The sequence below is a fragment of the Engraulis encrasicolus genome, chromosome 24, assembly GCF_034702125.1.
Source record: "Engraulis encrasicolus isolate BLACKSEA-1 chromosome 24, IST_EnEncr_1.0, whole genome shotgun sequence".
NCBI lineage: Eukaryota > Metazoa > Chordata > Actinopteri > Clupeiformes > Engraulidae > Engraulis > Engraulis encrasicolus.
This window is the reverse complement of record NC_085880.1, coordinates 3702326-3717325: the sequence shown is the minus strand read 5'-3', so window position 1 is coordinate 3717325 and position 15000 is coordinate 3702326. Positions and strand designations below refer to the sequence as shown.

At 46.7% G+C, this 15000-nt stretch overlaps 1 protein-coding gene across 2 annotated transcripts in view; it reads left to right on the top strand.

Annotated features, from left to right (window-relative positions):
• The window catches only part of heatr5b (HEAT repeat containing 5B), a 49109-nt gene that overhangs the window by 25862 nt on the left and 8247 nt on the right, over positions 1-15000 (top strand). For both annotated transcript variants that reach the window (XM_063191502.1, XM_063191501.1), the window contains exons 26-32: positions 254-322; positions 4433-4612; positions 5427-5670; positions 7477-7731; positions 8316-8443; positions 10740-10884; positions 11348-11623. In XM_063191502.1, the coding sequence (XP_063047572.1) occupies positions 254-322; positions 4433-4612; positions 5427-5670; positions 7477-7731; positions 8316-8443; positions 10740-10884; positions 11348-11623 (1297 nt within the window). The remainder of the gene's footprint in view (positions 1-253; positions 323-4432; positions 4613-5426; positions 5671-7476; positions 7732-8315; positions 8444-10739; positions 10885-11347; positions 11624-15000) is intronic.

Sequence of the window (15000 nt, the reverse complement as noted above, 5' to 3'; positions counted from 1 at the left end):
ACAGGCCACCTAAAGGCTCCAACCTATGCAAATTATTTTATATGGATATCAACAGGGAGCCATCATGTACTTCTAACAGTGTAAAAACAAGGCTTGGGCAAACTGGGCACGAGTTTATTATTATACCATAACACTTTTTAGATGTCATTTCGAATGACCCTTCCATTTTTATTTTTTTCCCTTTTTTCTTCCATCTACTATTTCTGTTTTTTTCTTCTCCTGTTTGACACTGTTCCCTCTCTTCTTTTGACAGGTTGGGGCTGCACTGCGGCCCGCCTTCTCCCCCGACACTCCGTCTGATATAACCGCCAAGGCCTGCCAGGTAAAGACAATCCGCACCGTCCTGTTTAGAACTGCGTCTACCTCGGAGCCTTGCATCACTGCCTAGCCTTTTTGCCATACGATTCCATGGATTTACAACCCTGTTTATTTATTTACCTTTTTTTTCCTTTTTTCTGCTCATTCTGCTATTATTTTTTGTATTGAAATTTGTATTGTTTTTTTCAGAGTTACATGAAGTAGACACAGACAAGTACCTTCTCAAACAAAAATCAAAAGGAGGGGGTGGAGGTGCTGCAGTATTGGACTTGGGATTTAAGTCATTCAAGTTCTCATAAAGTCCAAGGGTCCTTATGTGCCACTAGGCCTCTCTGTTGGATTGAGAGATAGGGCAGACTGTTCCATAGCAAGGTTGCCCAGAAAGTAATTTCGCCAGTGGCCATTAATAAAGCAGCTGTTGTAGCGTTCTTTCCATGAGAATAGTTCATGAGAATACTCGGCTTTGCCACCAAAAATGTGAGTGAGAGAACATGTTGCATACGGTATTCCTTGCCTGTACTCTATCCCATTTCCACAACGGCAATGGGCCATTTTAATTGGTATCTTTTTAATGCGTTACGTAGTTTTCCATCCACATTTTAGCGGAATAGAATGCACAATTTGTGATTAGAATGTAGGGAAGAGGGAATATCCTGTGTGAGGCGCAAAATAAACTGTCATCAGGTGTTCGAACAAGCTGTAATCAAGTGTTGGAACTCTTGAGCAAGGTTCAGTCATGGCTTCTGCACCTGCATGACTTTAATATGTCACTCCACACCCTTTCCATTTCTTTGGTAGCAATGCAACTTTCCCCAAAACCATCACTTCAGAATTAACCTTGGTCAACAAAACATTTTGGCTTTAGAGCGATATAACTATTTTTCCATCACATGTGTTGTACTATCTTCTGGATGCAGAACACTTTAGTCTCAGTCTTTTTGTCAGGCAGTCAAGTTGTGGTCAACTTATAGGACTGCATTGCTTTGCTAGCAGGGTATTATATATCCCTGCTGTGGGGATGCCACAGTATGCACAGTGGCAGAAGGGAACCAGTGGATACTGATTTATGCAGGCTTTACTGGGGGAGCTGCTCGTAAATAGAGGGCTGTGTTGGAGAGGCATGCCCCCTACTAAAGCACTACATCTCTTTCTCCGCCTCCATGGCAGGCACTTGCTCATTTATATTCTGTCTCCCTCAGTATCTCGGTCTCTGTCTCTGTCTCTGTCTCTGTCTCTCTCTCTCTCTCTCTCTCTCTCTCTCTCTCTCTCTCTCTCTCTCTCTCTCTCTCTTTCTCTCTCTCTTTCTCTCTCTCTTTCTCTCTCTCTCTCTCTCTCTCTCCCTCTCCCTCTCCCTCTCTTTCTCTCGCTTGCTTGCTCACTCGCTCGATCGCTCACTCTATTTCTCTTTCTCACTCCCTCTCTCTCTTCCTCCCCCTATTTGCTTTCATTTTTTTTCATGCGTTTTTCCTGTTCACCATCCCCTCTCTTGACCCCTTTTTCTGACCCGATTTTACTTTTCTTTTTTACTTTCACTTCCCTCCCTCCCTTCACCTCTCTCAGACGAGCCTCTTGGCAAACATCCAGAGACTGCCCTGTCCTGTTTTCCTCCTTTCACCTGCTTCAGTCCTACGTAGTACATCTGAACTTGTGTTTCTTTACCCCTGTTTGCCCTTGGAGGGAGTGGACAGATTTATGTTTACCTTGAAGGGTGTGCCAGGAGGAGTAGTAGGAGGAGAAGGAGGGAGGGGAAGAGGAAGGATGAGGATGGGGGAGAGGAGGAAGAGGAGAAGGATGGGGTAAGAGGAGGAAGAGGAGGAGGAGAGGGAAGAGGAAGAAGAGGAGGAGTGCATAGAGATGGCTGTGGGGAAGATGGGAGGAGGATGTAGGGGTGGTGGTGTGGGCGGAAAGGTTATCGTGTCCTTGAGCTGCACAGGTTCCCCATATGCCGTAAAAAACATCACCACTATAATCAATTCTCTCCTCTGTGCAATGCAGTCTGAAAACTACTTACAGAAATGCCAACTGGCAGAGTTCAGCACTAGAAAATCAGTAAACTTCACTCCCTAAAGGTCTCTTTAAACTCCTCCTGCAGCTGCAGGACACGTACAGTCAGTGTGAGGGTAGCGGCAGATTACGGACAATTCGGCCTAGGAGAAGTATACGTTCAGCGCTGCAATGGGTCGCTTCAGCTCTAAAGAGGGGGTCGTAGTGGCTGATTGGGTACGTGATCTGCCTCCACCCCCTGCTTACAGTATGTCTCCTGCAGCTGCAGGAGGAGTCTAAACCAGGCTTAAGCCTCACACATGCACTGTCCTGCAGTAGCGCTGAGCTATCAGCCTAGAGTAGACCTTCAGCTCAGTGGTGTCGTACTGTGCCTCCTATGCTGAACTGTAGCTGTTTGGGCCCTGAGTGGCAGACTGCACAGGATGACCTTGATTTGTGAAATGCATGCTCCCGAAAAAACATTACATCTAAATATTATCCTACAATGTAATAATATGTGCAACACAAACAGTCTGTTGTGTCTGTAGTCTTCATTTCCTGTACGTTGGCACTGAGGGATGGCTGGTGAGCGAAAGTGATTTGGGCGTGTGGGTAGCACTTTTATTTTGTATATAGTATGTAAAACAATAAAGAAATTATCGCATTGGCTATCGGTTTGCGAGCTCATCTCCTTGCTGCTCTACGTTGACATCAAATTTTGGAGGGCAGTGGTGATTGCAGTTGAGTCTACCATGTAGCCAGTGGCGGAACAATTGCACACAGGGCCCCAGGGAAAACCACCTATAGGGCCCCTCCACACAGCCTGCCGTGGTCACAATAAGGTGCCCAACACCAATACCGGGCCCCAGGGCAAATGCCCTGCTTGTCCCCCCTGTAGCTCCGCCCCGGCATGTAGCCTCCAATGTTGGGTTGTTGAAGCTCAACGAACGGAGCTCCTCCACGTAGTTCATGACATAACTCTGCAGGCTTAGAGTATAGGAGGTTAGGTTAGGTTAGGCTGCTTTATTAGTCTCCACCAGGGAGAAATTTGTTTTGGAGACAGGGGGGTTGAAGCAGTTCAAAAATACATAAAAGGACAAACGACAACAAACTCATAAATTACTGGGAAATAAAGCAATACAAGTATAGACAAGACAAAGGCTCAGAAACATTGGATGTCCTAATCCACTGACCCTGCCCCATCCAGTCCATACTGTCCCTGCCTCAGTAGCACAGCTGCAGGTGCAGGGGGCAGGCGTAGGCAGAAGAAGGTGCCACCGCACAGAAGAGTCTATTGGTGGTGGTGGTGGTAGGGTGGTAGAGTGTGTGGTGGTGGTGGAGATGTGGGTGGGAAGGTTTAAGTGCCCTTGAGCTGAACATGTTCCCCACGTAAACACCACCACCACCGCCGCCACCAACAGACTCTTCTGTGCGGTGGCGCCTTCTTCTGCCTCTGCCTGACCCCTGCACTTAATTACGCTCTAGATGAGTCTGTGGGGACGGCTAAAAACAGCTGAGCTACAGATGGCACGACGTGCGCGCGCTCACTTCCACTCTGCTCCATCATCCCCAAATGGGAGGCGGCGATGCATCAAGTGTCCCTGTGGACCAGAAAAGAGCACCACAACATGGCTTCCATGTTTCGATACATCCTCCCTACGCTTATAATGTGACCATTATGTATGCGTAGCAGTTTTGTTTTGTGTACAGCTGATTTAGCCGTTTGCTCATCCAGTGATGAGGAAATTTTTTAAACCACAGGCGTGGGTGGGGTGTAGGGGGTCAGGTGCTGCTGGGGGAAGGTGACCGTGAAGTGTCTACCGATGTGATATTAAAACAATGTGGCTTTTTATAGCCATTTCCCCCTCCAACACCTCTCATCGCTCAAATGTTTTTTTTATTTCCCCACGCCCTCTGTCTCTCTCTCTCTCTCTCTCACACTCTCTCTCTCTTTCTCGGGCTCTCTCTCTCTCGTTCGTTCACATGCACTCTCTCTCTCCCTCTCATACCCCCCCCTCTCTCTCACTTGTTCACTTGCGCTCCGTCCCTCCCTCTCTCTCTCCCTCTCTCACACTCTCTCATCTCCCTCTCTTCCTCATCTCTCTCCCTCCTCCTCTCCCCCCGTGTGCAGGTGTGCAGCACCTGGATTGGCAGTGGCGTGGTCAGCGACCTGAATGACCTGCGGCGCGTCCACAACCTGCTGGTGTCGTCTCTGGATAAGGTCCAGGCCGGCAAGGGCTCCTGCAGCCAGCTGTACAGCGAGAGCGCCACCACCATGGAGAAACTGGCCGTGCTCAAGGCCTGGGCCGAGGTACATGAAATGGCACTACAGCAGCCAATTTGCTACAACCAATGTGTAATGTCTGCATTTTATTATTGGAAATGACTGTTCAGACGTCCTTTTATCCATGTGTGAATTCTGACCATTCAGATATGTTCAGAATATACTTTTCAAACCCATATCAAATGTTTTGCAATGAATGCAATGCAATGCCCAATACAGAAATATCCATATCCCAAAATGTATTTAAAGGGTCACTGTGTGAGATTTTTAGTTGTTTATTTCCAGAATTCATGCTGCCCATTCACTAATGTTTTCTTTTTCATGAATACTTACCACCACCATCAAATTCTAAGTATTCATTATGACTGAAAAAAATGCACTTTTCATACATGAAAAGGGGGGTCTTCTCCATGGTCCGCCATTTTGAATTTCCAAAAATAGCCATTTTTAGCTGCAAAAATGACTCTACTTGGACCATACTAGTAAATATGTGTTTATTACTCAGTAAACTTTCATGTAAAGATCAAATTTGGCAATAGACAGCCCAGTTTCAATGGACAGCATAGTTGCCGTACCTTTTTTGTCCATTTCCCGCACAGTGTCCCTTTAAGTCATTTTCCAAGGATGCTCTTCATATGCAATGTCACATTGCAATATGCAACATGCAGTGCAAAATCCATATGCAAAGTAATTCAGTAGGGCTGTTATTGTTCCATCAGTATTGTATTAAAATGTGTGGATTGACCGACGCTTTAAAAATAGTCTCAGTAAACACCACTATGGAGAAGCTGGCTGTGCTCAAGGCCTGGGCTGAAGTATCACCCCCCCTCTCCTTCTCCAGGTGTTCGTGGTGGCCATGAAGATTAAGAAGGAGGCGGAGTCTCGGCCGGCGCGTCCAGTGCAGGGAGGCGAGGACGAGGAGGACGAAGACGCGGGCGAGGAGACGGGCATCCTGCCTCCAGACAGCCTGATCACCCTGGTGACGCCCGAGCTACCCGCCCTCAGCCGCCTGTGGCTGGCCGCGCTCAGGGACTATGCTCTCCTCACGCTGCCCTCGGAGTTCGCCAGCCAACTGCCCCCTGATGGTACGCTAGTGGGACTAGTACAGTGTTTCTCTATAAGCCTGTCTGTTAGCATTAAAAAATATTTTTGAGTAATGCCCATCATTTGCAACGGAGCGTGAATTTGGTGTACCGTTACTCAGTCTTTGAGTCAGGGTTCAAGTTCAGCATTCTGTAGATGGATAACATAGGTTTGACAATGATAAAAAAGGATGTTTGAGAGTGTAGTGTGTCCCCTCCAATGCTTTATAACTGTCCAATGTCTTATGGTAGTCTTAGATTTTCCAGGGGCTTGGGAAAGGAAATCTAGACATCTATCTATGCAGTAAAGGCGAGCACCTGAACAACACATCCTTCCCATTAGCCTTAATACAACACCAAAAAATTGAGTTTAAATTCACATGACGCTTTATCAATTCTCGTTTTTTTCATACCAGTTATAAAGAAAAGAGGGAAACATAAAAAAGGGGTAACATGATGTTAAGGACGAGTATGAATCATTGTGTAGTAATATACTGTAGTTCTCAAACACAAGCTCATGTCTCCCTAGACCAGTGTTTCCCAAGCAGGGGTGTGTGTACCACTAGGGGTACGTGAGTACATTGCAGGGAATACTTATATGTCTGGTACATGGTCACATTGCGATAGAGGAAGAGATATTGAACATGTGTGATGGGGTACTCATGGCGCAACAAAATGGCCTTGAATGGTACGTGAAATCAACAAGTTTGGGAAACACTGCCCTAGACGGGGGCCGCTAGGGGGGGATAAGTGGTACAGATTCTAAGGGCCCAAGCGCTGACAGGGGCCCTTACGGGGGCCCAAGCACTGACAGGGGCCCTTAAGGGGGGCCAAAATTCGAATCTTTCATGGGGCCCAACATTTCTGGCAGCGCCCCTGCTGCCCTAGACGAGTATTCCCGAACTGACTAATTTCCTGTGGGAAATGCTGATGTCTATACGGGGTTGCAGCAATTGTCCCACTATAGACTGTTAAACTACTTAGGGAAGGAAACTGATTCCCAGTGTCCAGACGAAAATAGCATCACTACGATAACTCTTTTTGGATTGTTTACATTGCAAATTTTCCTAATCTTATTTCGCCAATGCTGACCCTTATGTCCTAATCAACTTTCCTAATTGCACACACAGTGAAAATGTAAAGAAAACTGTCATTTGTTTTAGCAGCAACAGAAGAAAAGTTTGCAAGTCAGAATCTGTGGGTACACTGATACTTCGTCCATCATATTCCATCTCAGACATTTTCTACATTGTGTATGTGCAGGTACATGGGTTGAAAGATCTAAATAGGCTCTAACTCCTGGTTAGTGGGAAGCAGAGTAATAACGTTAAGCTGAATTGCTTCACGGCCAGACAAAAGGACCTCTTCTTCCAGAGGGCGACTCCCTCCCATCCTCCCATCCCCCCATCCCAACCCCACCTCTCTCCCCGGAACATCTTAGTTCCACTTGGTTTGTGACCTTTTGAGAGCGCCTGAAAGACAGACTGGAGTTTTTCCGTCGGTGCTGTGCTCAGCGATCACCACTTTTGTTCAGCCACCTCGTTTGGTCACATGGGGGTATTAAATCTTAAATCGTTTTATTCTTTCTTTCTTTCACCCCACTCACCCCCTTTATCCTCATTTGTCTCGTTCCAATTCTTGTCTGTCGTCCTGTCTGCCTCTCTCTGTCTCTCTGTCTACCTCTCTCTTTGTCTCTCTCTACCTCTCTCTCTCTCTCTCTCTCTCTCTCTTTCTATCTCTCTCTATCTCTCTCTCTCTCTCTCTCTCTCTCTCTCTCTCTCTCTCTCTCTCTTTCTATCTCTCTCTCAGGTGGGGCCTTCTACACTCCGGAGACCATAGACACGGCTCGCCTCCACTACCGTAACTCTTGGGCCCCCATCCTGCATGCCGTGGCCCTCTGGCTCCACAGCACCGGGTTTGGCTCTAGCGAGGGCTGCGAGGACCCCCCCTCGGCCCCTGCCAAAGGAGGGCCCGGGGCCCCTGCGGTGTTCCCCCCGGGTGGCCCCCAGGTCCCAATCAAGAGCCAGGAGGAGCTGGTGAAGGACCGCATGCACCTGCTGCTAGGTAACGTGATGTCTGTGATGTAATGTGATAGAGAACACGAGAGCAACACGAGCGATAGGAGCAACAGAGTATGTCTGTTGAAAGCAGAATACAAGCATTCCGACATTCCAATCCATTGGCTGTGGCGGATATTGCGGAACTGCATCATAGCTCATTTGAATAATATTCACAAAGTTGTGTCTGGTCTTTTCGTGAGAGATGCGGTCCACTGAGGCATAGCCTGTGATTTGGTTTTGCCTGCAGTATTTGTCTTCAGTATTGTTTTGTTTTTGTCTTCAGTATCATGAGGATTTTGTGCTTCTTTGAAACATTTGAATTTTTTTTGTGTCGTATTGAGCGTAGGAGAATTCCAACCACCGCTATGTTAATCCAGATTATTTTGTAATGGTAATTTTGTCTCTTATTAATACAGTGTTTTCTTTCCTATTCACATTTACATTTGTTTTGTGTTGAGACGAGCAATTAGGGACTAGGTACACTAGCAATTCACCACTTTTTTAATCCATATTATTTTGTAATGATAATTTCTCTCCTATTATTATCTCCTTGTTTGTGGTGTCTGGGGATCATCCTCCATGCTACAGGCATCAGCATTGAGTTCCTGTGTTTCCCCCGTCCTGAGGAGCCCATAGAGCACGTCATGTCCTGCCTGCAGGCACTCTGCACCCTTCTGGACTCGCCCTGCGCCCGCAAGCACATCGCTGAGGACCAGGTGACATAGACACTGCACGCATACATACACTAGGGTGCATCAAATGCCCCCTATGAAAAAATATTGCCTTGGCCCTATAGTAAAAATGTTCTACACCCAGTAAAAACACACTGTGTAAAATATTTTGAAATTTGGATGAAGTCTACCGGGGCCACTAGCCCCATTTTTACTATAGGGCCAAGGCAATATCTTTTCATAGGGGGCATCTGATGCACCCTAACATACACGCATAGAAGTTTCTTTCCCAAAGTCATACTGCCCATTTACAGAAATGCTACCTTTTTCATTAATATTTACACACCACCATCAAATTCTAAGTATTCATTATGAATGAGAAAACTGCACTTTTTATACATGAAAAGGTGGATCTTCTACATGACCGCCATTTGGAATTTCCAGAAATAGACATTTTTAGCTGCAAAACTCAATGTACTTTGATCATACTAGTAAATAGCAATTTATTCATTTATTTAGTAAATCATTAACGTGAAAAGATCAAATTTGGCAATTGGCAGCACAGTTTCAATGAGCATCATAATTGCAATACCTACTCTGACCACCATCCTACTCATTCACCGTCCTTTAAACCAGTACCGAATGAGACAGACATACAAAACAAACAATACAAACACTCTAAGCCTCTAAGTCACGTTGCCGAGGGCCAGGTCAGACAGACATGCACAAACACAATACAAACACACCTCTAAAGCTCAGACAGACATGCAACACACACAATACAAACACACCTCTAAAGCTGAGGACCAGGTGATACAGATAGGCATGCAGATAGTACACGCACCTTTTCAGGACTGGGTGACACATGTGCACAGTCTCAACACAAACAGACAGGACTGGTCATGTTCATGGACACAGGCACAGATTCAAACCAGTTGAAACATGCACGCAAATATAATAGAACAGTATGCCTTTTATTATTGCTATGCGTATGTGCATACAGTGTAAATAATATACAATGGATATGTTGTTAATACACATGGACTTATACATGGGATAAAAAAATAAAACTACAGCATATTTACATTTTTTCTTTCGATGAGGAGAGTCATTATATTGCTCAGTAGATATGCTGTGTATTCCATACTAAATCCATACTCTTAGTGCCCTCCACCTGAGCACTATACTAGCCTTACAGAGAATACTAGACATTGACGTAACCTTATGCCTTTGAAGAGACGCATAAAGGTTTTAGCTAAGTGTCTGATGAGAGGATGGTGGCTGGTGGCTGGAGCATTAAAGTTTAGTGTCTCGGGGTTAGCCAGAGGTAAAAAGCCTATCCCCTCACCATGCTTTAAACCAGGGCCGCTGACACCTTTGGCCAGGCCAGGGACAAAGTCGTCTGAAAAGCCCCCCCATATGCAATAAATACAATTTACTGAAGACAAAATTCTGGGACCCCTCTCTCCTTGGGCCTTGGACAACGTACCCCTTTGTCTCCCCCTCCTGTCAGCTTCCCTGCTTTTAGCAGCACACCAGGATGAAGTAAGGCACTCTAGTCTCTAGCACTAGGAGCTAGATGCTCGCTCTCTCTCTCTCTCTCTCTCTCTCTCTCTCTCTCTCTCTCTCTCTCTCTCTCTCTCTCTCTCTCTCTCTCTCTCTCTCTCTCTCTCTCTCTCTCTCTCGGAATGCCTGGCCCAGATGACTAGATTAAGAACATTGGATTGCACCCACTCGCTCCATCACATCCCCACTTTAATTACACCCAGAGAGTCGTGATGAAGGGGTCACGAGGTTCAGGTGTCTGGTGGTAGTCTGCTGCTGGCGGGGGTGGAAGGGGAAGCAGGGAAGGAAAGGGGGTTTGTTTTGGGGGTGGTGGTGTGGGAGGGGGGTGCTGCTGCTGAGGAGGGTTTCTTTTTCGGCATCCGGTAAATAAGGGAAGGCAGCCTGCAAAACTGTGTGTGATGATTGTGTGATTGTGGTTGTGTAGTTGTACCAGTACGGTACATCTGGATCCATGTGTGTGTGTGCGACGTGTGCGTGTGTGTGTGTGTGTCCGTGCATGCATGTTTAAGAACTGAGGTGTGTGCAAAGTATGGCTAGACATATTGTTTTCATGGACATTAACGTAGTGATGTGTATACTATAAGTGAACGATATAGACTTTGATGTGTGTGTGTGTGTGTGTGTGTGTGTGTGTGTGTGTGTGTGTGTGTGTGTGTGTGTGTGTGTGTGTGTGTGTGTGTGTGTGTGTGTGTGTGTGTGTGTGTGTGCGTGCGTGCGTGCGTGCGTGCGTGCGTGTGTGTGTGTGTGTGTGTCTGTGTGTGCGTGTCCTGCGTAGTTACTGGCTGTGGAGCTTCTGAACGTGATGCACCGGCTGCTGTTGACGTGCGACCCCCCCACCGTGCAGCTGCAGGTGACCAGAGTGGTGACGCAGACCATCAGAGCTGCACTGGACCACCTGCAGGCACAACGCAAAGACTCCAGTAAGACACACACACGCACACGCACGCACACACACACACACACACACAGGAGACCATCAGAACTGCACTCGATCACCTGCAGACATAATGGAACAACTGACACGTATGCGCACACACACACACACACACACACACACACACACACACACACACACACACACACACACACACACACACACACACACACACACACACATAGGAGACCATTAGAGCTGCACTAGACCACCTGCCGACACAATGGAACACATTGGAACACAACTCCATTAAGACACACACAATGGATTGGAACATGTAACACAACTCCATTAAGAAACACACCACACACACACACACACACACACACACACACACACACACACACACACACACACAGACACACACACAGACACAGACACACACACACACACACACACAGACACACATCTCTGACCAGGTGTGTCGTTTTCTCCCATCTCCCCACCAGGTGGTGAGGAGGGAGGGGAGAAGGAGTCCAGCTGTACCCTGGGCGAGGGTGGCGACGGCGGGGAGCTGCTGCCCGGCAAGTCCCTGGTCTTCGCCGCCATGGAGCTGCTGGTCTTCATCCTGATGCGCCACCTGCCGCAGCTGAACGTGCGCGCCTGCGAGGCCTCGCCCAGCCACATGCCCTACCGCGCCCAGAGCCTGTCCCCGGACAGCACGCGCCTGGTGGCCGCCACCGTCGCCATCCTCGCCGAGCTGCCGCAGCTGTGCTCCCCTGCAGGTGGGTCGACGTTACGTACACGCACGCACGCACTCACACGTCACACACACGTCACACACACACACACTTCACCTAGTGGCCGCGACCATCGGCATCCTCGCCAAACTGCCGCAACTCGCTCCCCTGCAGGTGGGTTCACACATGCATGCACGCACGCACGCAAGCACACACACACATACACATGCTGTTAAGCTTCAGAAAATAGCATTTCTTGAGTTTTTGGGTGGGGCTTGGCTGGAATCTACCAGGATATGGGGGGCCTTATCATTGTAAAGTCTGATACACCCCTCCTTTCTTTTGCTCCTGACCCACTGAGTGATCCCCTGTTTTTGTCTGCTACTTCCTGGTCTTTACTTGATGTTATGAGGATGGCAGTTTTGTTTGTTTTGTTTTGTTTTGTTTTGTTTTGTTTTGTTTTGTGTTTGCTATGTTCTGTTTTGTGTTTTCTAAAAACCTCATAAAATGTTAATCACAAAAATCACAGTAACGTTTGGGAAGCCCTGTTGTAGACACACTCGTTTCTTTATACTGTCTCTCTCACCTGGTGGCTGCCACCGTCGCCATCCTAGCAGAGCTGCCCCAACTCTACTCCCCAGCAGGTGGGTTGATGCAACCTGAGCGCAACTATTACTAAATGACAAATGGACGTTTTGGTCTAAGCCAGGGGTGCTCAGACTTCTTCAACATGTGAGCTACTTATTGAGATGGGTGTGTGGAAGTGATCTACTGGGGGTTCGGGGGAGAACATTTGAAAATACAGCTGTTAGAAATGCAATTTTAACACAATATGAAAATGTATTTGTAGGCCTATATAGGCCTACACATCAATAATAATGAATGGTGAATCAGCGGTGAATAACAACCTCATACAGACCTTATTTAGGCCTACTGTAAATTACGCCTGTTTTTGATCACAAAGGGAGACCATAGTAGGCTATCAAGTTTATGATAAATGTAATTTTCATAAATTAACATAATATTAATGAAGTTATTGATGTGCCCTCTTGGTTTTTGGACAGATTTTATGTAATCCCCTTTTCACTTTAATATGAGTGCAGAGCTATTTTCTCCCTCCCTGAAGTGTTATTTCATGTGTGCATGCTTGCTGTCACCTATTTGAAGGGTTGTTGGTTTGGGATTTCGTGGAGGACTTTTTTAATGCCGCTGTGAGAAGTAGACAGAACAGCGGTTTGCGGGCGTTTGGCGTTTTCACGTGGATGATATTGTCTTCGTGGACGTTACAGACATCCCTAGTTCCAAAAAATAAACAAGGAGACATCTACTGAATGGACCGAAAATCGCGCTGTCTGTCTAGCGGCCGCGCTGAACAGACCATTTGAAAAGACGCGCCTGCACTCAGGTTAAACAGGCACACATCATTCACTCTCCCCTCGCACGCGTGCCTATGAAATCTAATCGAAGTAGCCAACTCCACGCTCAATGCGGGAGTTGCATCTTGCCTGCACTTCTCAGAGCATTGTTTAAAAGGGGGGGAAATCAGGGGATTGCCGGTGTTCGGGCGGTTGTTTTCTTCTCTGGCTGTTTCTTTTGAGCGGTGATGCTGCCTGTAGGCTACTAACTGAACATATAGCGCACGATATCGGCACACGTCTCGTGCCGTCCTATTTATTTGTGCTCCGATGTTATGACTTATGAAGAGTTTGAGTGTGGCGCTTGACAGTTATCCTCCTTATCTGAAGACGTCGTTGTGTTTATGGTAGGCTATACCATACAGTGTAGGGCAGTGTAGACGCCTGGAGTTAGCCTGTCAGATCCTGGGTATCCATAGGGAACTTTTTTTTTTTTTTTTTTAAGTGTCCTCCTACGATCTACCAATACTACCTCCGCGATCGACTGGTCGATCGCGATCGACCTATTGAGCACCCCTGGTCTAAGCCATCTTCTTCAATGTCATGTGGGGAAAAAAACTACTCCAGTCTACTTCAATGTCATGTGGGGAAAAAAAACTACTCCCCTCTTTTCGTTCATATGCACACATCCATACACACACACACACACACACACACGTCTTGCGAACACCCCATACACACGCACCTCAGTTATAAATGTAAACCATAAACTGTAGTCCTGACATACACACCTGACATACACATTTGTGTATGAACACACCCACCCAGCCACTCTCATCAAATGTATACACACACACACACACACACACACACACACACACACACACACACACACACACACACACACACACACACACACACACACACACACACACACGTTCCATCCCTTCTGCACACACGCTGCATGCTGCATTCCTATGTTTCTTCAGCTTGAATGCCCATACCCACGAGCAGCATATGGTGCTTTGACACACAGACACACACACACACACACACACTCTCTCTCTCTCTCTCTCTCTCTCTCTCTCTCTCTCTCTCTCTCTCTCTCTCTCTCTCTCTCTCTCTCTCTCTCTCTCTCTCTCTCTCTCTCTCTCTCTCGCTGCTGGCATAAGCATTGGTCTGCCGTAGGACATTACCTGTGGTGAAACATACAAATGGTGAGGATGGACTATGCAGTTATTCATATTCATACATGGATGAATTATGTAGTCATTCATACATGGATGCCCAAACGCACTCAGTCATGACGCTGCACTGCTACCCATGCGGTGTACCCTGACGACGGCACATATGGCCACACGGCCAGTCAAGTGGAGCTGAGTCCAGAAGATACAGCCCAAAATACAACCCTATTTATCCTGACATAGTTTGTGTGCGGTGACTGATGATGGGCCAAAGACGTCTTTGTCATTCAGTGTTACGCCGACCGTAACTGCAAAAAACATGATTTTTAAATTGTTTCAAGTGAATGGATGACAGCTGAGGCTTTCATGAATTCCCTGTAACAATAAATAAATAAAAAGAGTCATGTTTTTTACAGTTAGAGTCAGCAGAAGGCATCCGTTACACTGAATGACAATGCCATTTTGCACGTCTTTGACCCTGATGCAACATGTTACTAGTGGTGACAGCTCTCACAGAATAGTACACAACTCAGTGATGTAACATTAAGTTAAATGAAGTACGTATTGTAGCTTCCTATTTCAACAGCAAATGGTGTGTATTATCACACGTAAACTTGATATTTCAGAATTTTTTTCTATTAGCCATATTGTGGAACAATAATTTGCACTTTTTGGTTTCCTCACTTCAACACGTACAAAGACATTGCCTGTACAACGAAACCAACCATGCGCAGTGAAACCAAAGGCCACATTTGCATATACGCATCATAGTAGTTTCTCTTCTGCGGTCTGTAGTATTTGTTTACATGGCTGTGTTGTTTTTCCCCTGCTGTGCCAGTCAGGTGTAAGCTGTGTGTTTCCTCTGTCTGCATATGATTTCTAG